This window comes from Narcine bancroftii, chromosome 6 (assembly GCF_036971445.1).
Source record: "Narcine bancroftii isolate sNarBan1 chromosome 6, sNarBan1.hap1, whole genome shotgun sequence".
Classification (NCBI taxonomy): Eukaryota; Metazoa; Chordata; class Chondrichthyes; order Torpediniformes; family Narcinidae; genus Narcine; species Narcine bancroftii.
The window spans coordinates 214299071-214325002 of NC_091474.1; the positions used below are offsets into that span (position 1 = coordinate 214299071).

Genomic DNA, 25932 nt, shown 5'->3' on the forward strand with positions numbered 1-25932 from the left:
TTTTTAAGAAGTCCTCTATTATTCCAGTGAAAAGGGAAAGCAAGCCAATGTGCTTCAAAGGCCATCACCCAGTGCTCTGGTATCCATTAGTGCAAAGAGTTTTGAAAGATTGGTCATAGCCCAGAATAACTCCAGCCTCCCAGAGATTGTCGATCGACTACATTCTGCCTATCGTCTCAACAGGTCCATGGCAGGGGCCATCTCTCTGGCCTTGCACTCTATCCTAGAACACTGATCTCCAATTTAATAATCAAACAATTAATGGCTGGAGGAAGTCAGCGAGTCAGGCTGTATCCATGGGTATAAATGGTCAATGTTTTGGATCAAGACCTTTTATTGAGATTAAAGTAGGAAAGGTTAAAATCAAGAATATCAAGGGGGGGAAGAAGCTGGATAGGGGCTAAGAGTGATAGGCTACTGTACAGAAGATGGGAGATTGGAGAGATTGGAAGCTGGTGGGAGCATTAGAGAGAAAAGTAAGAATAGGAGTAGATAAAGAAGATATGAAAAGAGAAGAACCAGATAGTGTGGGGGGGGGGGTTACCTAAAATGCTTTTAAAAAATAGCATTTACATCATTGAGTTTAAGGTTGTCCAAGAGGAACATGATGTGCTGTTTCATTGAGTACTGTCCTTTGCTACTCAATTAAGATAACTCCTTCATTTCCAGAATCAACCTGGTGAACCTCCTCTGCACCACCGCCAAAGCCAGTAAATGTTTTTTTCTTCAATAAGGAGATCAGAATTGCACATTATCCTCTATGTGTAGCCTCACCAGTACCCTGTGCAGTTTCAGCAGAATCTCCCTGCTCTGAAATTCAATCCTTCTAGCAGTGGAGTCAAGCACCAAGTACTGCATCTCAACAATACATTTTCCACTGGAGTGGAGATAATCTTTGAATTAATGGTAAACTTGTAGCAGCCTGTGCATGGAGATGCAGACTAGCCCACAAAATGGCCAATGAACGTGGCAACCACGTGGACCTGGGGTGACACCCGTCGTCATCCCAGGTGACCTCCCACATGGCGGGAAGACGGGGAACTGTGGCAGGAACACCAAACAATCCCAGGTCAAGAATCTGATGACATGGGGCACTGATGTCAGCAACTAGGCCCCATATAAATGCGACAGCCAGTGCAATAAACCAGTCTCGACTTCAAGGCTTTGAGTGCACGTCATTCTTCATCACGCCCACATAGCGCAAACGCTACAAACTCAACTTATAGTGTTAGATCCCAAAATCAAGGTCACTCCAACATCAGTATCATTCACTGAAGCACATGAGGGATTCAATAGCTAAAAGGCAGAGGACATGTAGCAATCTACTCCAGTTATACAATCTGCTCTCAAACAGTAAAAATTCACAATAGGATACTTAAAAAGGTGAACCCATTTTAATATCTTGGAATCACCTCTCAGCAAAGACAGACACCGATGATGCAACATCCTGCCTCCACCAATGTGGTAACATAGGCACTGGACGACAAAAATGGATCCTTAAAGATCAAGGCTCCACATATGGCACAAGCCTCATGGTCTACTGTACAGCAGTGATCCCTGCCCACCTTTACCCTGGATATGGACAACCTGCTGCAGCTTTTCAAGGTACTAGGAACTTCCAACAACTTCCAAATTCTAAGAAAACCACCATTGGTGTTGTTTTTCAGGCCCAAACATCAGAAGCAGTCAGCTCCATTGTAAAAACATATCTTACTCATTCTCAACACTCAAATTCTCAAACAGGTAATCTATTCTGAGCTCTATGAAGGTAAGAGATTACCAGGCAGAAAGAGGAATATATTCAAGTGTGCACTTAAAATGTTCAGGGAAGGAAAAAAAATCATCCCACTATCAATTAGTGGTAAATTGGCACTATCAATAAGTGGTAAATCGGCCACACCCGCAAGAAAAATGATGTCATGTATGTTGTCTGACAATAAATCTGAATCTGATATCTATCCCTCTATTCCCTGCAAAAATCATTCCTTGTCTGATGACTGCTCAAAATTGAGAAGTTGCATTCAGGATGGCATTAAGAATCAACCCCATGTACTGGAATCTCAAAGGAGTCCCAAATTAATAGGAGGAAGGTACCACATCACAAAACTATCCATCCATCCACCTGCTCCTTCTTGCACTCTCTGCTCTATTTGTAAAAGAGCCTATGGTTTCCACTTTACCCTCGTTCATCACCTCAAAACTCATACAACTGGAGCAAAAACAAGTAATCCTTGGCCCGGAAGATCTGTTTACAAAGGTGAATGGCAATGGACACCACAGACCAATATTCCATGTATATTTCGTGCCTTTTCAACTCTTCATCATTCTTTTAAATGATGATCAACATAGAAGAGTATTAATCGTGGGAAGAGTAGCACCTGCAGGTGCCTTTGTAGAATTTGGAGAACTGGCCTTGTTATTCTCTTGCCAAGGTAAAGAACTCTAGCAAAAGTTTGGACAAGTTTAAATTGCATTTTGACATTTGGGATCTTGAAACTAATATTGCAACATTCATTTAATTTGCACACCAGATGTAATTTTGCTTATTTGTATATGCCTCAATTATTGCCCATAGAATATAGAACAGTACAACACAGAGACGGGCCCTTCTCCCCACATTGTTTGTGCTGATCATGACACCCAAATTAAACTAAAATTTTGTTGCTTGCACACACACTCAATGTCAGCAAAACGAAGGAGCTGATTGTTGACGAGGAAAGGAAAGCTAGAGATCATTGGGGGATCAAAGGTAGAGAGGGTGAGCTCATTTAGTTTTTGGGAGTCACCATCTTGGAGGATCTTTCCTGGACCCAACACACCAACGGCATTCCTCAGGAGTATGTGGAGGTTCGGTATGACATCAGAAACCCTGGCAAATTTCTACTGAGGTGTGTGGAAAGTGCATCACAGTCTGGTATGGGAACACCAATACCCCTGAGTATAAAGCCTTCCAAAAGGTAGTGGACACACCCCAGGACATCATAGGCAAAGCCCTCCCCACTATTGAGTAAATCAACAGAGAATACTACCATCAGAGAGCAGTAGCAATCATCAAAGACCCTCACCACCGAGCACAAGCTCTGTTCTTGCAGCTGCCATCAGGAAAGAGGTATAGATACCACAAGACTCGCACCACCAGGGTCAGGAATAGATGCTACCCCTCCACCATCAGACTCCTCAATGACAAACTTAATCAGAGACTCATTTAAGGACTCTTACTTGTGCACGATATTGATTTTCTTTTTCTTCTCTCTGTATTGCAGTCAGTTTGTTTACATTCATTATCTCTTTGCAGTTCTTTGCTCACATGTTTGTGCTGTGTACAGTTTATTTTTGCACTATCAATTAGTGGTAAATCGGCCACACCCGCAGGAAAAATGATGTCATGTATGTTGTCTGACAATAAATCTGAATCTGATATCTATCCCTCTATTCCCTGCATAATCATCCAGAAACAACTTAAATTATACTATTTAATCATTTACCCTGGGAGCCTATATTTTTGTCCAAGTCATTTCAGAAACAACAGTAATAAGGTGACCCAAAGGCGATGAGGCTTCCTAATCATATTGGAGGTTTGGATCTGGAGCTCGTATCGAAATCCAACTTTAAACAGTCCAGCAAATCTTATCAATGTATCAAATCATTATAAAGGGCACTGCAGAGTTACAAGCTGGTGGCTTGCTTCCAGCCTCATTGCTCACCTCAGAGTGAGGTATAAACACTTAACTGGACAGTTATTTCTATACACTGAGAATATTTAAAAAAAAAGAACATTCGAAACATGATGAGAGTAGGAATGAACAATGCGGAGTATAATTTTTTTAAATGGTGTTTATTAAAGCAAAGCTGTTAACAATAAGTTAAATTAAGATTCTTTCTCTCCATTAAAGACAGAGCAAACATCTAAAACAATTAACGCCATTAGGAAAGATTTAAAAATTACATATAAATGCCAAGATATAAATGATGTTTTTAAGGAATTTTACATGAAATTATATACATCTGAATTGAAAAAAGGAGAAAATTGATAATTTTTTCACTGACCTTCAGTTACCTCTTTTGAGTATTCAAGAATGTAATGACTTAGATGCTCTCTTTACTTATAGAGAAGTTATAGAAGCACTTAAATCAATGGCTAATGGGAAATCCCATGGTGAAGATGGATCTACATCTGAATTTTATACAAATTTTTAAGACTTATTAATGCCTCTATTAATGGATGTATTGAAACATGCAATGGAAATTCATTCTTCACCGGATTCTTTTTCTCAGGCAATTATAACTGTTATTCCTAAGAAACATAGGGATCCTTTAAATATTGAATCTTTTAGACCTATCTCTTTATTAAATGTTGATTATAAAAATGTAACCAAGGTTCTCACAAATAGATTATCGAATTACTTAGCAGGTTTAATTCATTTAGATCAAGCTGGATTTATTAAAAAATTATTATTCTGTTGATAATATTGCAAAATTAATTAAGTAAGGAATGCAACTTACCAATGGTCTTATCATTAGATGACGATAGGGTAGAGTGGAATTGTTTTATTTAAAGTACTGAAAAATTTTAGGTTTGGACCAATATTTATTAGTGGGATTGAATCTTTATATAGAAACCCTTCTGCCAGAGCGGTGACGAATGGTCAAATATCGTCGTCTTTTTTATTAGAAAGATCTTTGAAACAAGGTTGCCCTTTGTCTCCAGCACTGTTCGCATTAGCTTTTGAACCTTTGGTGTAATTGATAAGATAACATAACAATATAAGGTATTAAAGTGAAATCTGAGGAGTATAAGATCAATTTAGTTACTGATAATGTTTTGATTTATTTAGCAGAACCCCAAAATTCTTTAATATTGCTATATGAAAGATTGAAACAATACGGTGCAATATCAGGTTATAAAATTAATTGGGAAAAATGTTTTTTTATCATTTTTGAGATTTTGTCATTGACTGATGCGGATTATACTGATGTAAGAAGATAGCCCAATTTAAATGGTCAGATCAAATTAAATATTCATGTATTAAATTGGATAAGAATTTAGATAATTTATGATTTGAATTATTTATCTTTATTTTATAAATTAAAAATGGCTTAAATAGATGGAAAGATTTACCTATCACATTAATAGGTAGAGTTAATTGTATCAAGATGAATATTTTTTCAATCTAATCCTTGAAGTTCTTCTAATTTTCTTTTAAAGATTTGAATTCTGTTGTTAGGAAGTTTTTGTGGAAAGATAAAATGGCTAGGGTATCTTTATAAAAATTAACTTGGAGTTATGATTTGGGAGGATTGCAATTATTGAATTTTCTAAATTATTATAAAGCGGCACAAATGAAATTTATTAATAGAATGTTTGATTTGGAAAATTCATTAGTATGGACTAATATAGAGTTAACTAAAATTGGTGAGACAAAGATGGAGCAATTTACTTATAAATGAAATTCTAAATTACTATTTATTTATAATCACCTATTGTGAGACATTTAATTGAGTTATGGTGTATGATAAATGAGGAAATATGTACACAGGGGAAAATTTCAGGTAAGACACCCTTGAATCAGAATAAACTTTTCATTTTACTCTTAATAATTAACTTTTGAAAATATGGGATTAGAACAGAATTAAAACTGTACAAGATTGCTATGACCTGATCATTTTATTTCCTTTCAAAGAATAAAAGAAAAATATGAATAACCACAAAGTACCCTTTTTTAGTATTATTGAGTTAGAGCTTTATTACTGGATAATTTTGGACATGCTATAAAGTTACCAAGGCAGTCAAAATTTTGAAATTCTACTTATGGAATGAAGATGGGAAGAAAAAAATTTGTATCAGAAATGTGTTGGTTATTACAGAATAAAATGCCTAAGATAGATTTGCATTCGTCTATATTAAAGTGGGAAAAAGATTTGGGAATAGCAATTGATCAGGAATATTGGAGAAATTTACGTAAAGATAGAATGACTAATATTGTTAATGTGAGAAATAGATTAGTTCACTATAATTTTAAACATGAGTTATAGTTAATTCCTGAAAAATTAAAGAGTTATGTAATTTCTTCAGATTTATGTTTTAGGTGTGTTATGGGCCCAGAGGACTCTAAAACCTATCAGCAATAGAAATTCACCAAGAAAAATGGTTACTTAAACAAATATTGTTTTTAATTTTCTTTAAACATAAAAACAGCATCAAACTTTTACATTACTATCAACTTAACTTAACCCCCTTCTAATTCTAACCGCTCATGTATATAATGCGTAAGTTCAGAAAAATTCTTTGATTCACAGTCCAATCTTATTTCTCACTCCTTCAAGTTAACCAGTATTCTTATACTATGCACAGAATTTAAAATTTATGAATCTTCACCAGGCTTTGGTACTTGAAAGGTAAATGGTTACTGCTCAGGAAGGTTCTTTTCAGTTTTCAGAAAGAGATTTGTTGCTCGTTGGACACCCACAACTGATTCCTTCTGACCAGTCACTTCAGTGCCGTCTGAAGAAACTTGCCCCATCAGGGTTTTCCAGATGATAACCTCTTTCTTTCAGGTCACCGCAGAGTTCCTTTTCTGTTTCCCTTATTTCAAGTGAAACATTATACAGTCAGCCATCTCCTCTTATATGGACCACAAGGGATTTGAACAGGCTGAACTAAGAACTCACAACCAGTCTTCAAAATGGGTTTGTCCTGATCCAGTTCCAGCTGCTGCTGCTGTTTTTCTCTAAGTTCCGTTCTACAGAATTTTCTCTCTCTCTCTGAGAAACCCACATGACCCTCTCAGAGCAGCAAACTGGACTCAGAATGCGGCACCGGACCCAATCTCCCGAGTCCGTTCCTCTATTGCTTTCCAAAACAATAATCCATTACTCCACAGCATGTCCATTTAACACCAACATTCTTCAAAGTTTTTGAAAGGCATTCGAAGCCTGGTCTGTCTAGTTTAAGCCAAGCTTTTGCATTTTAAATGAGATCTGTTTTGAAGTGTTTGTTTGCGACCTACACTAAAAAACCCCCACACAATTTATCTCCTTTAAAACATATCTATATACCAGGGGTCACCAACAAGCTGCCCGCGAGCACCAAGTCGCCTACAGGGACCACATGAGTCACCTGTAGGCCTCCCCAGCCCCATAGTCCCCCGCCAGCCGCCCCAGCCCCGCAGTCCCCCGCCGGCTGCCCCAGCCCCATACTCCCCCCGCCGGCAACTCCAGCCCCACAGTTCCCCGCCGGTCACTCCACCCCGCAGCTTTTGCTGAATAAGCTAGGGGGTGCTGCGAAGATGACGAGCTAAATGCAGTTTCTACTCTCAAAAGTATGGCAGAAAAAAGAAAGAAAACATCATTTTCACAGTGAAAGGGAGGAAGAGTTCTTTTTTACTATTGTGAAAGAAAACTGTGTGTGTCTCATTTGCGGGGTGACTGTGGCGATGGCAAAGTGGCACAATGTGGAGAGACACTTCAGTTCGTGTCACAAAAGTTACCATGCTAACTACCCACCGGGCAGCGCACTACGGGCAAAAAAAGCCCATGATTTAAAGGCAGCTTTGGGCAAACAGCAGTCTTTTTTCATGGTGAAAATCTCCAAAAAAACAAACAAAGCCTCATTCAGACCGACACTTTCTTTGATAAAGAAGAAAAAGGCATTTTCAGATGGGGAGGTTTTCAAAGAAGTGATGATGATAATTGCAAACACTGTGTTTAAAGACGAGAAGAATGGAACTGATGTCATATCCACTCTTTCCGATGTCCAATTGGGGGCAAGTACGATGGTTAGAAGAGTTTCGGCTATGTCAGAAACTTGACCCAGCTAGACCTGGACCTGGCGAAGTGCAGGTGGTTTAACATCCAGTGCGACAAATCCGTGGAGAGCAGCAGAACAGCGCTGCTGATAATCTTTATCCAGATGATGTTTGATGATTTCTTCACAAAAGAAGAACTCCTGACACTACTGCCCCTAAAGTAAACTACGAGGGGAGTTGACATCTATAACGCAGTGAAGAGGTTTTTCGTGGAAAAAAGATACCATTGGAAAAGCTGGTATCAGTGACTACAGACAGAGCTCCTGCCATGACCCGCCGACATGCAGGTTTCATCGCACATTGTAAAGGTGACACAGACTTGCCAACGTTTCTACATTACCACTGCATCCTTCACCAGCAGGCGATATGTGCAAAAGTGACCGGTTTTGAGCATGTGATGACTCCCGCCATGAAAATCATAAACGGCATCTGCTCCAAAGTGAACAATACAGGATATTCAAGGTGCTATTGGAGGAGCTGTCAGTTGAATATAGTGACCTGTTACTACACACAGAAATCCAATGGCTTAGCAGGGGACGAGTTTTGCAATGTTTTTTGTCACTTTTGGGTGAAATCAAAGAGTTCATGCAATCCAAAGGCGAAGACCCCTTGCTGCTGGAGGACACTGAGTGGATACTTGACCTTGCATTTTTAACGGACATCACTGGGAAACTAAACCACTTGAACTGGGAGCTGCAAGGCAAAGGTAAGATTGTTGCTGACATGATAAGTGCTGTAAATGCATTTAAAGCCAAGATTAACCTTTTCTTGGTGCATATACAGTGAAAAAAAAAGTGCTACACTTCCCCTTTGTGCATTCGGTGCTGAAAGCCAATGCTTCTGCATCTGAAACTTTTGACAATGTTGCAGAAAAGTACTCTCAATTCATAAACCGACTTGGGCAAGAGTTTGAGAACAGGTTTTGTGACTTTGATCAGCTTGAGCCATGTGTGTCATTCATTTCCAATCCCTTCATGCAAGTGGACATCACATGCATTGCTGACCAACTAAGAGCAACATTCAACTTGCATGCTGGATAGGTGGAGATTGAAATTATAGCATTGCAGAATGTCCTCCACCTTAAAGCCTACCAGGCTGCACCAAACTTTTGATGCCTTGTGGACACAGAAAAGTACAATGGTATATGGACAGCAGCTATGAAGGTTGCCAGCCTGTTTGGTTCAACCTATCTCTGTGAATCAGCCTTTTCTGACATGAACTTCATCAAGAACAAACACAGAACACACCTCATTGATGCACATCTGCAAGACTCACTCAGAGTTGCAGTGTCAAGTCACACCCCAGATGACAGTTCCCTGGTGAGCAGCTTGCAATGCCAGGCTTCCCACTCACAAATAAACAGATTCCAGATGTTGTCAGTGGCAACATGGCAGTGGCATAGCAAAGTTAAATTCTGCTGGAGTTGATAAGTTTTTATATTAATTTACCCATCTTTTATGGTAGTTTATTTTTACTGACTCCAAGAAATTCAAATACTGAAAAATTGTGACAAATGTGTTCGTAAAAAGTGACATATATGATAATTTTGTTAAAAAATGCTGCAGATTTGGTGATTAGTACAAAATGTGATAAGATTTATTTAAAAATTTGAGAGTTGATTTTTGTTAAATCTTACATAATTGACAACTTGTACAAACATGGTACATAGTTCATGATTTGTTAAAAATTTTTAGTGGCTAGTAAAAATGGGACATGATGTTGCAAAACTGATCATTTGAAAATGAAACAGTTGCAGAGATTAATAGAAATAAAGTGTTGCATGTTGAAACATATCTGTTTCCTACCTTGTTAAATCAGTATTAATAATTATTGTGAGGAATCATTAACATGATCAGTGTCTTCACATAGATGCATATCATTAATCATTAATAATAATATATAATTAAAGGTAAACCGTGCAACTTTGTTATTTCAGAAGTGTGTACTAAACTGGTAGCCTTTCGTATTACTCAGTCCCCTTGAAGTCGCTCGCAGTTTCAAAAAGGTTGGTGACCCCTGTTATATACAATATAAAATATAACATAATTAGTCACTGGTGTCATAAAGAAATTGGTTCTTTTTTGTTACATTCTACTTGGTCATTTGATACTATTAAACCTTTTTTGACGCAACTTAGAGAAAAATTTTAATATTAAATTGTTTTATTTATTAGGTAATGTTAAAATGTTTTGTTTGAAAATGATATTAAGTAGGCATATCAAACTGGATTTTTGAGATTAGCCTATAAATGTAAATTTTGAGGCCACAATACTCAAAGTCGTTTGCTCTTGTTATGTACAATTTGTCATCAATAGCGATTACATGGAAAAATGAGATTGATTTAAATTTACAATGATGGCACAGGGAATTGAGATTATGCATCTATTGGAAAAGATCATGTATAATTTAGGTGATAATAATCTTTTTTTTTTAAATCGAAAAATGTGGAGCCCTTATTTCGATTATATGGGTTTAAAGATTTGAACTTTCTTCGGAACATTGTGGTGGTGGTATCCTATTCTGTGGCATTTAATTATGTTATTGATGGATGTATCTCCTTTCTTTCTTTCGTCTATCTTTGGGGTTGGGGGTAGTAGGGAGAGATTGGAGAGAGGGGTATTGGGGTGGATGGGTGGAAGTGGGGGGGAGGAGGGATTTGGTATATACCACATTGTTTTTTTGTATATGAATTATTATATTTGAATATAATGTGGCTTAAAATTTTAAATAAAGTATTCAAAACAAAAAGTATTTCTCTCCACATTCTTCTGGTTTAACCAGCCAGTGTAATTTGACCTACATTAAAATTGAAAATTTATTTTCAAAGTGCTTTTTAAATGTAGTAAAACAAAGAGAAAGCTGTTAAAACATTTACTATGTCACATTCCACCTTTCCCATTTTTACTTGGAATACGTTCTCTTTTAAACTGCTACTCTTCATGAAACCAAGCAGGCCTCATTCCTCATGGAACCAAGAAGCCAAGAAGAAAAAAAAATGGAAACGCTGCCAAAGCTGCTGTAACGGCACCAATACCACTGGTGTGGAACAGGAGAGTGGGGAGTGGAAGCACAGCGCTGCTCTCCAGTTTCCACAGCCCTTTCCTGATGCCGACAGCTCCATATAGGCTTTAAATGGCGTCTTAAAGGAGCCAACAGTTTTTTTAAAATCCTGCAACCACAGAGGTCTGAGGCCAAGATGGTGGCACCTGTTCTGGGCAGCATTCCAAGAGGGCTTGCAGACTCCGGGGAGGAGCAGACTGGAGCAGGGCAATGGAAACGGGGAGGATACCTGCCACTGAGAAGAAGAAACATGGGAGACACTCTACAGGGAGGGTGACCATGGCAGCAGATCAGTGATAGGCTCATCGGCTGAAGGATCACAAAGGCTGCAGGCAGTTGGCGACTTGAGGTCGAAGGACTCACGCAGGCTGAAGGCTGCTGGACACTGGCTCATGGGAACAAGGTATCGGAACTGGGATTTGAGAGGGAGCTGAGGGTAACAAGGGGAACCGAAGGTCCTCAGGCACTGAAGGCTTCCTGATCGTATCAGAGGTTTGGGTGCCGATGGTTTGAAACGGAGTATGTGCAACTGCAAAGGCCGCAGGAACACTGGAGACAAATCCACGGATGCTCAGTCTCTCTGAAGGGACTCTATTTTTTTATCCTTCCTTCACTGTTAGAGGTGCTGGGGGATGCTCTTGGTTACTCTACCTTTCTCTTATGGTAGACAAAAGTTCAAATATATCATGCATATCACAATTTTTATGTATTACTACGTGACATAAGAGCGACCTTACACCTTAAAGCCTATATAAAGCCTTCTATCTTACCTCTGATACATAACCAGCAATCTGTCTTCTTATTATGTTTTGCGAGCTCTTCTGGTGTTATCTCAATAAACCTTCCCCTCAGCCCTGTCATGTCTTTCCCACTCTTCATCAAATGAATCCAGTCCATTAGACTTCGACCTGGCTTGAGTTGTACCTTTAGGGGATGAAAAAAGTGCTTTAGTAGAGACATCCATGCCTTTACAGACCAAAGAAAGGAAAATCTTGATCTATTTTAAGTACATAACACTAAACAGAATCCGGAATTTTAATATAGTAACACCCCTGGCATCCAGCGCCTATGGGAACTGGTAGATGCTGGATAAGTGTATTTGCGGGTTGCTTGAGATCGCATGATTGGCAAACTAACCGCTAGGGAGGTGGCTCTAATTTTAAACTTTCGTATTTTTTATCTACTTATTTTCCGTGATTTTTTTTGTCAGTTACTTAAGTTACTAGTTGCTTGATTTTACTGTAAATGCATGAGGATCACATGAAAATTCTGATTAAGATATATAATCAATGATAGTTACCATATATCCCCCCTCCCGTCGGTGTTGTTTTTGTTGTGTGCAACTCGCATGTGCGAATCCTCGCGCATATATAATCAATGATAGTTACCATATATCCTAAGGATTTAAATGCACCAAAATATATTGGCTAAACTATAGGCTCTCAAGAAAATTGTCAATAGCAAAAATGGCAACAAATGACAAATCATTTGGTCTATAAATGTAAATTTTGAGGCCACAATATTCATACAGTCGTTTGCTCTTGTTATGTACAATTTTTCATCAATACACTGGCATTAGCTTTTGATTACACCACATATGTGCTATGTGAACAGTCAACATTCAACCTATATTCATCAGCTTCACTGAGATCCATGATCACCTACAACCTCAAATGTAGTCCGTAGAAATCAAGGCCACAGAACTCTCAGATTTCCGACTTCTGGACCACTCTCTGGTTCTGCTGATTTCTTCCAGATCCCACAGTTTATTACTCACCACTTCAAGAAAAGGATCACCCAAACTCCCTCCTCAAGGAGGCTTTATCCACTTTTCCTTCAGCCCACAAGAGGAGACAAAAACAGGTACAGGGTACAGCGGCCTTTCCCAAAGCACAAGTATTAATTGACTATTATTCCTTGCAAAGGCATCTTTAGCAACCACCAGCCAGAAGTACTTTGCAGTCAGCCTTGGAGGGTCATCTTGTACAAGGAATGTGTGGGCCCTGTTTATCATTATCCGGCTCCAGTCTCCTTAAGACTCTGTAAATCTCTCCTAGTAATGAAGCACATGTTCATTCAAGAGCAACAATCTTCTGTAGGTCAACTGATGAGATTCCAAGTAAGAGAAATTAATGCATATCAGAAGAATATGTTGTACTGAAACTGCACGGCCTTACATAGGGAAATATGACAATGCTGTTCTGTGAACTTCATAACTCATGATTTCAATCTATGTCAAACTTTTACAAATTACCTGCAACATTGCTTTAATACAATAAAATCCCCAGTATCCAGAATGCAAGCAACTGCCAACCCCAAGCAACTAGCAAAAAAAATTTGAGGAAATAAATAAATAAAATTAAAATAAATAAAAATTTAAATAAAAGTTCATAAGTACAAAAGTAAATGTTCTCTCAAGCAACACACAATCACTTGGAGAAGATGTGAGCAAGCATTCAGCCAGTGGAGAACCTGATCATGCCCCGCCGTATTAATAAAATTTGAATAAAGTTGTGTTTGAATAAAATGGCATCACCCAGAACGAAAATCAGTCAATGCTGCTCGCCCCTGGGCAACTCTCCCAAAGTGTCTCCCTATCCCTGCTAAATAAGAGTCCTTATCTGTATTTGTATATTATTAAATATATTAGTAAGGCTTTATTTGTAAATTTGGGGGAGGGGTGGTTAATTATGATGGCGGCACAGTTAGCATAGCGGTTCATGCCACACTGTTACAGTGCCAGCGACTGGGGTTCAAACTTAAATTTTGTAAATTACGGGAATTTTCTAATTAAAGTGAACTTTACATAATTAAGGACTGCAATGCTGATTTCTCTTTTCCAAATTAATTTACATTTTGCACTGTCTTTTGTCTTTTAAACTGTTTTGTCTTAATGCAGATGTAAGAGTGTGTCTCAGGCAACGGGAAAATTCACATAATCAGCATCCACATTCCCCGTAGATTCTGGATTTTACTGCATGCAGTATTTAAAAAAAAACAAGATTGAGGACCTAATCATACACATTGGGCTATTTTGTGCAGGTCAGGTTCTTCATAGACTAGACAAAATTTTAAAAACTCCCCAACCATTCCTTCACCATTTAACTCTCTCAACCATTCTTACAGTGGCATGCCCATTCTTGGCCTCATCCATTGTCAGACGAGACTAAACGCAACATATCATATTACTCCCAGACAGCCTTAAATCTAATGATGTGAACATTGCAGTACTCAAAGGTCTTGGGACACCAAAGTTGATGAGTTCATTATAGGTACAGGAAGTACCAATGTAATCATCAATATAATGGAGAGAGTATGAGGAGCCTTGACAGTGTAGGTTTGCAGCACAGATACCCTTAGCTACATCTTTGATTTAGGGAAAATGGGATAAGCCAATGGAGAAGCTATTGAGGGCAAATATGTGCTCTGCCAGGCAGAGGAGAGTGGTGGTGGAGGTTAGGTCCAGGAAAAAGGAGAGAGCCTTGAAACCCACCTTATGGGCAATGGAAGTGTATAGGGACTGCACAGCAAAGGTGAAAATGAGACACCCTCAACTCTTTCTCCATGAACACTGATTCTTTTAATTTTAGGTAACACCCACCCCAATCTGATTCCACTGTTTCCATCTCCTCTTTACTTACTCATGTACTTACTTCCACCCCCCACCCCCCTCATACACAAAGTTTTCTCCCTCCCTCCTTCCAAAATGATTGATCTCTCTCTCGACCTCCCACATCTTCTTTCCTATGCCCGATCACCTGTGGGACCCTCCACCCCAGCTTTGATTCCCCTTTATAATGTCGCCTATTCTGTCTTGATAAAGCATTCAGACCTGAAGCATTAATTGACCAATTCTACCCTTGCCTGAACTGCTGAATTCCTCCTATTCAATATCCCAGCACTCTGCAACTTTTCTGTTTTTCACTAAAAAGGGCACTTTGAGTTGTGCCATGGTCAGAGGTTACTACGTGGGAAGAGGAAAAGATTCAAAAAGGTGCTCAAAGCTTCCTTTGTTTTTGAATGGGGGATTAAAGGTTATAGTGTACAAGCAGGTAAGTAGAGATGAGCCCATGACCAGATCAGCCATGATCGAGAGTCAATAAGCCAGATGGACGACTTCTATTCCTATTTCTTATGTTCGAAAAAGATGTAGTATCCCACAGATTGCTGAGAATCCTCGACCCATGACTGCTCAACTTGGAGAAGCAACTTTAAGAATAGCATTGAGGACCTCAAACCCACACATCCAAAACATACATTAACAGGTCAACTCTTCATAATCTCACTTACCTGCCCACACACCATTTCCTGCTCCATAGGTGGAAACTTCTGCAGTTCCCATATTGGCCTTATCAGTCACCTCATAACCCACAAGACTGGAGTGAAAGCAAGTTATTCCCTTCCATGGGCCTGCCCCATGAAAAGTAGTGCAGCAATTCACCAAAGTGCTGGAGAAACTCAGCAGGCCTCAATAGGAAGTAAAAGAGAGTCAACATTCCAGGCCTGAGCCCTTTGACGGGAATGTGGAAAAACCTGAATAAAAATAGCACAGCAATCCCTCAGTTTGGTCTTTCTCTTGTGACAGAGTATTTAGAGGTGGCTTGGGAGGCATTGCTAGAGCAGGTTGCACACAAACATTTTAAAACAGAACTTTTACAGGACTTTTGCGGAGTGCGTTTTGCAGAAGAGCAACAAAGTAGCAACATTCAGCAGCGTGCCTGAGAGAGCATGTGATCTTTGCAGGCAGGGCAGAACAGTTCTGCTCTCAGAGAGGGATGGTGTGAAACAGAGAGAGGAGTCACAGAAATCAGTTCCAGAGGGACAAGCTGGCAAACTTTGGAAGGCTGCCTGGTCAAAGGAGAAGACTGGCGGTGTGAAAGGTGACCTGAAAGAAAGAGGATCATCTGGAGAACCCTGAAGAGGGCACGTTTCGACAGCAAGACTAATTGAGAAGAATCAGTTGCGGATGTCCTGGAAAAGGAATCTCTCTCTGAAAACCAGCAAGAACCCTCCTGAGTGATAACCATTTGCCCGTTAAACACCAAAGCCTGGTGAACTTTGTTAATGCTATCTCCTGTGCACAGAACAAGAATTGCCTGCAATCAGTGAGATTGGACTGTGATCCAAAGAACTTTTCTAATCTTAAATATACATTACATACACCTGCGCTTAGTACTGGGGGGGGGGGGGGGGGATTAAGTCGGTTAAGTAAGTTGATAGTAATAAGTTAAAAGTTTAATTCTTTATTCTTGTTCAATTATAATTAAAAACTACTTTTGTTTAAGTAACCCTATGTTGTGGTGCATATTTATTGCTGCTGGTTTTGGGGGTCCTCTGGACTCCGTAACACTCTTCATTCATAATTGTATCTGTATAAATGGCAGCAAAAAAAAATCAATAAATTATTGAAGCAAATTTTCAGAAATGAGAAAAACTGAATCTCTGTCATAAAAGTAGGCAATTTAGAGGGATTTAATTATTTACAAGATTGTGAATTAGCATTAAAATTTTAAATTTAGCAACTTCAAAATAAATAGAATTATAGGGCATAGAGGAAACAAAACAAATTACGGTAGTTAAGACAAAAGTAGGACAGTTGGAAGGAAATTACTCACAAGCAATCAGTATCTGGAATGAGATTATAAACTCATCTGGGTTTATGGATTGCAAAAAAATGAGCAGATGGATGAATCAAGTGGTAAGGAAAACAAAAGCATATTGACCTTTATTGCAAGAAGGCTGGAGTTTACAAATGGAGAAGTAGTATTACAATTGTAGACCACACTTGGAGTACTGCACAGTTTTTAACCCAATAACTAGGGAAGGATATATATAGGCCTCCTTAGGTTTTGAATACCTGACTCACAAAAGCCGTAACAAGCAGGAGCTGGGTTGAACATAGCAGAGCTGGGACTGTTGAGCTGAGTCAGCTCATGTTGTGCATTCTTTCCTTTAAAAAAATATTCTGTTGCGAGTATACACAGGCACCTGACGTCACATAACAGCATTGTATTGTGTGGCTGGGAGGAACCATTTTGATTTGAATTAAAAACTAACAAGGCACCAACTTCTTGTGTGAGTGCATTTTTTTTTAAGGAAAGAAGAAACAAATTGGTGACGAGGATAAAAATGAAAACTCTGAACGTTGAAGGGGAGATTTAGATGTGGAAAAACAAAAACTGGAGCCATGGTTGAGCCACACGTGCTCATTCACAGTGAAACAGAGAAAAAACAAAGATAAGAAGAATTAAAATGGGGGAAGGACGTTTTGGAGAATACAAATAATCAGAAGACTGGTATGATTATGTGGAAAGTCGCACTACTAGCTACAACCCGAGGGGCAACAGTCAGGTGGAGCGCGAAAACAGGGTGATATGGAAAGCAGTCCTCCTGGCCCTGAGATCCAAAGGCTGGTCCGTTGACTACTGGTAAGAGGCCCTCCCTGAGGGACTCCATGCCATTAGGTCGCTCTTGTGCACGGCTATCAATCAGACCCCTCACGAGCACCTTTTCTAGTTCCCTAGGAAATCGGCAACTGAGGTCTCCCTCCCAAATTGGCTCAATCTACAGGATTGGTGCTCCTCCGCAAAGACATGCGGGCCCACAAGTTCGACCCGCTGGTTGAGCAGGTGCTCCTCCTCCATGCCAACCAGAACTACGCCTACATCAGGTACCCAAGCGGTCATGAGGACACAGTCTCGACCAGGGATCTGGCACCAAGCAGTGGCCCTACCCCCCTACATCATGACTACCTGGCCCAACCTCCCCACCATGGGTACCCATGGCCCACCCAGGATTCGGGGGCTGACCTCCTCCTTCCACCCTTCCAGTGGCCCCCACTCCTGGCAGACCACACCCACCTGCCACCCCGCCCCCCCGCGGACAGACCTATAGATAGACACCATGCTGCCCACAGTGATGCCCGCCACAGCTATGTCGGGCCCAGCCAACCCTCAGGCAACCACGCCCTCACAAACCTTTGACCAGGAGCCAACCCTACAATGGTCCCAGAGACACCGACGGCCGCTGTACCGCCTGAATTTGTAAATACCATCTGGCACCGTTTTACACCTCCCCCCCCCACACTGGACTTAATTATAAGGAGGGGTGAATGTCGTGATACGACCACCAGCCTACTGCAGAGGGCAATCTCTGTACCTGCAGGAAGACCACCTAAAGGGCTGACTCCACTTGGCCGGGTGTCAATCAGCCGACATGAATATAAACCAGACCCGGCCCCTCCTGAGCCAGTCACATGGGGAGCAACCAAGGCTTGAACTGGTGTTCAGTCTTTCACTGGAATAAAGCCTGTTGTACGGTCTTTTGAGTTTGTGCTTGCATGCTGCTACCTTAGAGCACCACAATGCCGGAAATGTAATTTGAAGATTTCTTGGATGAGGCTTTAAGAGATAGTTTGGCTGACTGCAATGCCCAACAACAATTGCTGAGCAGAAAAGATTTAGACATTAGGTCTGCATCTGATACAGAAGTGAGTTTCGAAATGGCCAAACAAAATATGGATAAATATTATACAAGGGGAGCAGCATGTGGTGGGAAAAATAAACTGCTGAGAATAGTGAGGAGTAACCACAGTCCTGATCACTGTTACTTCTAAAGTGTCATCTATGTGATAAAGAGGGACGCATCAAGTCCAAAAAAGAAAGTAAAGAAAAGGAGGATTGTCTAAAGAAGAAAAGTCAGAAACTGAAATACAAAAATCAGTCGTCCAAAGTGAAAAACATCATGGAGAACGATGAAAACCCTAGCACTGGTTCCAAGAATGTATATTCGTAATGCGTTGGATCGGAAATTGGAAATTTTGGTTCGCGTTAAAATTAACAACGAACCTGTTCGGATGGAGTTGGACACAGGGCCAGCTGTGTCCTTAATCCCTAAAGATCTAACCAAAAGAGTGGTTCTCAACCTTTTGCTTTCCGCTCACACACCACTTTAAATAATCTCTATGCCATCGGTGATTAGTAAGGGATTGCTTAAGGTGGAATGTGGGTGGAAAAAAAAGTTTAAAAACCACTATTTTAATCGTACCTAATTGACTCGTTATGTGTATGGTTTTATAACTCCAAAGGAAATGGGCCAATGACAATTTTTCTCAAGCAAAATATTTCCGTAACAATTGGGTCTAGAGCAGTGATTCTCAACCTTCCCTTCAGTGGTGATACAAATAAGTGTATATATGACTGTCAATGAGTAGCTGGCCCATCCCCCACTGGTGACTTGCTCCCTGGTAACTCCTCTCCTTGTGACCCTGAAATAAAGGTCAACCTCCCCCACCCTATCCTTAGTCAAGCACTTGGAATCGGGGCAGCTACGTATAAAGTGTAATAAAGCCTATCGTTCCTCACTCTACAGCTTTGGAGTCATTGATAGAGCATATCAATTATAACACTTTAAATCTTCCACATGGGATGACAAACTGCTGCAACCCAACAGGCTAGACCTTGACCCACAGATGCCCAGAGCTCCAGAGCTGTACGAACAGTGGATCGAGTACTTCACAGATTTTCTGGAAGCTTCTGAAGATCTTGTGGACTCTGATGAGAAGAAACTCAAGCTACTGCGAGTAAGGGTTGACCGCTGTGCGTACTTTGCGATCACGGGCTGCACGATTTACCCTGCTGCCACAACCGGGCTCCACAACCTCTACAGACCCTAGGTAAACTAAGTCTACTCACTGTATCTCCTTGTCTCGATAAAACAGGCCCAGTGAGTCTCTGGACGATTTCTTTTGGGTCCTGCACGATTTGGGGTGAGAATGTAGGGGCAATTTCCCAGTATTGGCAGACCACTATGTGAGAGAGCTGATCCGGGACGCCTGTGTGGCTGGAGTGAAGTCTGATTACATCCGCTAACGGCTGCTAGAGGAAGACAGGCTACCGTTGCAGAGGGCCCTCCAGATCACTAAGACTCTAGAATCTGTCCACTGCAACGCAGAATCCACCATGGCCGGCCACGGGCCCTCCACATGCGGGATGCGGGCACCGCCATTTTAGGACATGTCTTCACAGCCCATCTCCGTATAGGGAGGCCCCAACCCCACTGGCGCCGCTGCCACAGCCAGCAGAAGCACCCCCGTTGACGCTGCCTGGAGAGAGAAGCCACTGCTGGGGATGCGGGAAGAAAGGACACTACAAGAGAGTGCATAAATCAAAGCCTTCTCTACTGGGTAGGGTCGCGTGCACCCCCAGTGTTTGGCCATCGAACCTGACTCCACTTCCTCCTGGAGGGATGATATCACTTCCGACTTGGGGGTCACCATCTTACTTGACTCCATTTCCACCATCGTGGACGATGTCATTTCTGCCGTCTTCATCCTCCTCTCCTGGTGCGATGGCGTGGTCAACATGGGGGCCGTCATCTTACCGAACCAGCTCCCCCTCCGAAGGGGACTCAGTACTGGTGTCCCATCATCTTGGATCAAGGCAGCCCTCACCTGATCACCCACTTAATGATGGAGATTGAGGTAAATAGGAAACGATCCAACTGCCAGTTCAGCAGTGGAAGGACTGAAAGCTTCATCCACCCAGACACTGCTTACACTCTCTCTCCACATCAGACCAACATGCTGCATGATATCAATGGCTGCATAGGACCAATCTGCTGAGATCCGCGGGTATTGTGTTCTTTATTAACAGTGAACATTATGACAATTTCCAGTTACTGTTAATGCCTCAGCTCTGTGCACCGATCCTTCTGGGTCAGGGCTTCCAATGCCAGTTTAGGAGTGTCACGATGGTGTTTAGGTGGGCCCCAACCACCCATCACTGTGTACGACCCCCAGCTCATGGACCCCCTGCAGCCAGCCCCTGCCTGCAGTCTCTCCACCTTTCTCATACCCCCACTTTCAATGTTTGAGAACCTGACCCTGGACTGTAAGCCCATAGCTACTAAGAGCAAATGCTACAGTGCTGAGGACTGGATATTCATAAAGTCCGAGGTGCAGTGATTCCTGGCGGAGGAGGTCATAGCACACAGCTCTAGCCCATGGAGAGCCCAAGTCGTGGTGGTCAGGGTTGGAAATAAACCCCATATGGTGATCGACTATAGCCAAATGATCAACTGCTTCATGCAGCTGGGCGCATACCCCCTTCCCTGGATTGCCAACATGTTCAGTAAGATCACCCAGTATAGGGCATTCACCACCATTGACCCAAGGTCGGCGTACTACCAACTTCCCCTTTTCCCAGGAGACTGCCAGTATACCATATTCGAATCAGATGGCAGACTCTTTCACTTCCTCCAGGTACCCTTCGGAGTCACCAATGGTGTCTTGGTATTTCAGAGAGAAATGGATCAGATGGTGGACAAGCACAAATTGAAGGCCACATTCCCCTACATAGATAATGTCACCATCTGCAGCCACGACCAGCAGGACCATGTCGTGAACCTTGCAATTCTCTCAATTTGAGCTACAATGAGGACGTGTTTGTATAGCATAACTCGTCTGGCCCTCCTCAGATGAGTCGTGGCACAAGGTGTCATCGCCCCCGACCCCGACAGCATGCATCCCCTTATGGAACTCCCTATCCCGCCCAACCTCAAGGTCCTAAAAAAGGTGCCTGGGGTTCTTTTCCTATTATTCCCAGAGGATGGCCAACTATGCCGATAAAGCCTACCCCTGGTAAAATCCATAACCTTCCCCTTATCGGCAGAAGCCTGGGCAGTCTTCACCCAGATCAAGGGAGACATTGCCAAAGCCACGAAGCATGCTTTGGACAAATTCATCCCATTCCAGGTGGAAAGCGATGCCTCTATCTTCATGCTGGCTGCCACTCTCAACCAGGCAGGCAGGCCAGTAGCATTTTTTTCCGTCCTGAGACACTGCGACTCCTCTGTCAAGAAGGAGGCACAGGCCATCATTGAGGTAGTATGTCACTGGTGTCATTACCTGGCCAGACAGAGATTTACCCTGCTAATGGACCAACAAACGGTTGGTTTCATGTTCCACACCAAATTGCGAGGCAAGATCAAAAATGACAAAAGCCTGAGGCGGCGAATTGAGCTCTCCACCCAAGACTACAACATCTTGGCAAGCTCAACGACCCCACCCCCCCCACCCCCCCAACCAGACGCCCTATCCCGGAGGACGTGCACCAGCGTGCATCTCAGCCGCCTCCAGTCCCTCCATGACAACCTGGGCCATCCCGGAGTCACAAGATTGTTCCATTTAATGAAAGTCCAGAACCTTCCCTACTCCATCGAGGATGTCAGGTCATTGACCAAACACTGTTGGGACTGCGCAGAGTGCAAACCACAGTTCTTCTGGCCCAACAGGTTGCACTTCCACACGCCCCTTTGAACGACTCAGTGTCAATTTCAAAGGCCCCTGGCCTCGTCCAACACGAACCTACATTTCCTGAACATCATCAGTGAGTACTCTAAGTTCCCTTTTGCCATCCCCTGTCCCAATACGACCTCAGCCACTGTCATAAAGGCACTCCGCAGCATATTTACCCTCTTCGGGCACCCAAATTACATCCACAGTGATCGGGGGTCCTCTTTTATGAGCGACAAACTGTGGCAGTACCTGTTGGCTAGAGGCATTGCCACTAGTAGGACGACCCCCGTGGGAATGGCCAGGTAGAGAGAGAAAACACCAGTTTGGAAAGCTCCCCTCCTGGCTCTCAAATCCAAAGGCCTGGCAGTGTCCCAGTGGCAGGAAATCTTGCTGGAATCACTCCATGCCATCCGATCTCTACTATGCACCATTGCCAATGCAACCCAACTTGAACGTATGTTTTCCTTCCCTAGGAAGTCAATGACTGGAACCACACTGGCTCTCATCCCTGGGACCCGTCCTCTTGCAGAAACATGCAAGGGGTCACAAGTCCAACCCGTTGGTCGAAGAGGTGCAACTCCTGCACCCCAACCCTCAGTATGCCTGCTTGGTGTACCTGGACAGCCCTGAGGACACGGTCCCCATCCGGGTCCTGGCTCGTGCCGGAGACCCATACCCACTCCCCACCCCCCTTCAACCGGGTCCGACCTACAACCATACTGCCCCCGTCAGGGACTTGGTGCAGGTTAACGACCCACTCCCACCCACCCCAGACTCTGTTCCAGTGGCTCCACCATGACTGCCCTCTTATACACCCAAGCCCCACCTCCTATGGTGCCAGCCCTCCCCAAGACACACGACCGGCAATGGAACTGACCATTGACCTGGCGGAACTGCGCTGGCCACAGAGGCAAAGGAGACCACCCAACCAGCTGAGCCTCTTGGACTTTTAACCCAGAGGGGTTTTGTTTTAAAAGAGGGGGTGAATGGTGGTGAAACAAATATGCATATATGTGACTGTCAATGAATAGCTGGTGTGTCCCCCACTGGTGACTCGCTCCTTGGTAATTCCTCCCCTTGTGACCCTGGACCCTCTCACTGTCCTCAGTCGAGAACTTGGAATCAGGCCAGCTACAAGTCTAAAGTGTAATAAAGCCCATCATTCCTCATTCTACAGCTTTAGAGTCATTGATAGAGCATATCACCTTCCCACTCACATACCACCTTAAGCAATCCCTTACTAATCACAAAGCACCAATGGCAGAGGGATTACTTAAAGTGATGTGAGTGGAAAGAAAAAGGTTGAGAACCACTGAACTAAAAGTAAAAATATTACCCAATCTTAAAATGAAACAGTCCGACATGGTGTTGAAGACAGTCACAGAGGAGAAAGTCAAAGTGCTAGGTAAATGTAAAGTAGACATAGAATTTAAGAGACAGACACCGAAAGGATGGTCCCTCTACTTCATTGACACAAAGGGACCCACGTTGCTTGAAAGAGAGTGGTTGTCGCACATCCATCTGGATTGGAAGGAAATTGGGGCAGTGAAGAATGTATATACTGAGGGCGAGCCAAAATCAAAGCTGGAGCAAATGCTTCAGAAGTATCAAACAGTTTTAGGAAAAGGGCTGGGAAAAATCAAGGAGTCCAGGCCAAACTGAAATTTAAACCTGATGCCAAACCCTATTTCTACAAGCCCAGGACAGTACCTTTTGCAATTAAAAAAAAAGATTGAGTCAGAACTCAACAGATTGGAAAATGAAGGAATCATTGAAAAAATTTAGTATAGCAATTGGGCAGTTCCTATATTGCTAGTCAGAAAACCCAATGGTGAACTTCGAATTTGTGGTGATTAATCAAGCTCTGCATATACCCACAACCCGCTCAATCAATGAGTCAATGAAAATGACTTGCCTTCTCACTCTTCTATATCAATGGTTTCTGTGTTCCTCACCCATACATTATTTTTGTTCATTTCAGACATGAAATTTTTTAGTTACAAACAATTCTCATAACCCAGGTACTTCCTATACTGGTATTGGAGGACATCCAAAAGAAATTCAATGAGCTGATTACTGGAATAAGAGAACTGTTGCTGTGTCACAATTGAGTAAGGAAATTAGATCTTCATTTTAGGCATATGGAGGAATAAGGGGTAACCTTATTAAAACATATAAGATCCCAAGGGAGCATGATGGGTAGAAATCAGAATGTTTCCAGCCATTTGAACTTGTGAAAGAATTTCTAATGAAGGGACATAGAGGATTATGTGTGTCATTTAAAATTGTGGTGTGTAGGAATTTCACCAAGATGTTGGTGAATCTCTGGAACTTTCTACTCTTGAGAGTGGTGGAGGCTAAATCCTTGAGGGTATGCTAGAAGATCAATTCAGGGCCACGGGAAACGGGCACAGGAGATGAGGTCTGGAGAGATCAGCTTGTGGTCTCATTGAATGGAGGAGGTTTGAGATGCCATGTGGCCTACTTCCACCCAATTTTCTGATGTACTTATATTGGACTTTCAAACACAGATCTAGATAAAGATATTTAATATTCCTCGTGCCATTTCTCCCATCAGCAGCTTTAAAAGTATATTTAATTGAACACATCTGCCCTGGAAATAGCAATCCACTTTAAATGAATTTTGAAATTGAAGGAAGCTACAACATAACGTGATTTTAGCAGCAATAATGCCATGTCACTGAGTTAGCTGCATGCAAAATAATCTGAATCCATTTATGCACGTCGTTTACTGAAATTGGGCAAGCATATTTCCATCTTTAATAAGGTCAACGGTGACTAAAATATGTTCATATTAAATGAGAATTTCAAGTTACCAACATGAAGCACTAGACAGGGAAGACACAGCCCTTTCCTCACTGTTCATTAGAACCTAGTTTACATTAAGCAGGGAATAATGCTCTAATAGAATACTCTTGTCATTTATGACACAACATGCACCACTGTTCGTTATTAACATTTGCCCCGTCCAACAATGTGATAAACTTCGCGAATGAAAACTGTCAAGACCCCCAACAATATAGCAGCAGGCAACAGGTTCGGAAAGTTCCTTCTGTCGAAGGAACAGCCGAACGTTAACCACGTGACCGTTTGATTGACATGGAGGAGTGGGGGAGGGGTGGCCCCTGCCCGGGCCCAATTTCGAGCATGACACCTTGCTCACCTTCTTCCTGCCTGATGCTGCCGAGACCCGCTGCTGAGAACTGGGCGCAGGGAACTGAGTGGACTTGCTCATCGTCTCTGCTTTCTTTCAGTGATGCGAAAGAGACGAAGGCGACGTATCCCCAGAGTTTGTCGTTAACCCCCCCCCAACTCGCTGGCTTACTCCAGCGCGGGGACCAGCTTCAAGGCTCTGCTAGGCCCCAGTTCACAATGAGCATGCGCGACAAACAAGAGCATCATGAGAATTGTAGTTTAATTCTTGAGCAGTGACGTTCCAGTCTTTGGAGTAAAATTTGGCAGATGTTGAAAATCCGAATCAGGAACTAAGCAGCCTCATTAAGAACTTAAACTAGGCGAGCTTGGCAATCCTGATTTTGATACTCATTTAAAATCAGAACTCAGAATATGTTGACATGAACGTGACACGAAGTTTGTTGTTTTGCAGCAGCTTCAAATATTGCAAGAAAGTACATGTTAAAAAATAAAAATTAACAATCTTCTTCTTCTTTCTTTGGCTTGGCTTCGCGGACGAAGATTTATGGAGGGGGGTAAATGTCCACGTCAGCTGCAGGCTCGTTTGTGGCTGAC

General features: G+C 42.2%; 1 protein-coding gene across 3 annotated transcripts in view; it reads right to left on the reverse strand.

Moving 5' to 3' along the window:
* cyb5r4 (cytochrome b5 reductase 4) overlaps positions 1-25542 on the reverse strand; it is a 121912-nt gene extending 96370 nt beyond the window's left edge. Inside the window, exons 1-2 of one of the 3 annotated variants that reach the window (XM_069887451.1) lie at positions 25346-25542; positions 11636-11789 (exon numbers count right to left, since the gene is read on the reverse strand). In XM_069887451.1, coding sequence (XP_069743552.1) covers positions 11636-11789; positions 25346-25417 — 226 coding nt within the window. In that variant the 5' untranslated portion in view covers positions 25418-25542. Of the gene's footprint in view, positions 1-9756; positions 9822-11635; positions 11790-15155; positions 15349-25345 lie in introns of those variants that run through there. The other 2 variants (XM_069887452.1, XM_069887453.1) reach the window with 2 other exon arrangements.
* Between the last annotated feature and the right edge of the window lie 390 nt (positions 25543-25932).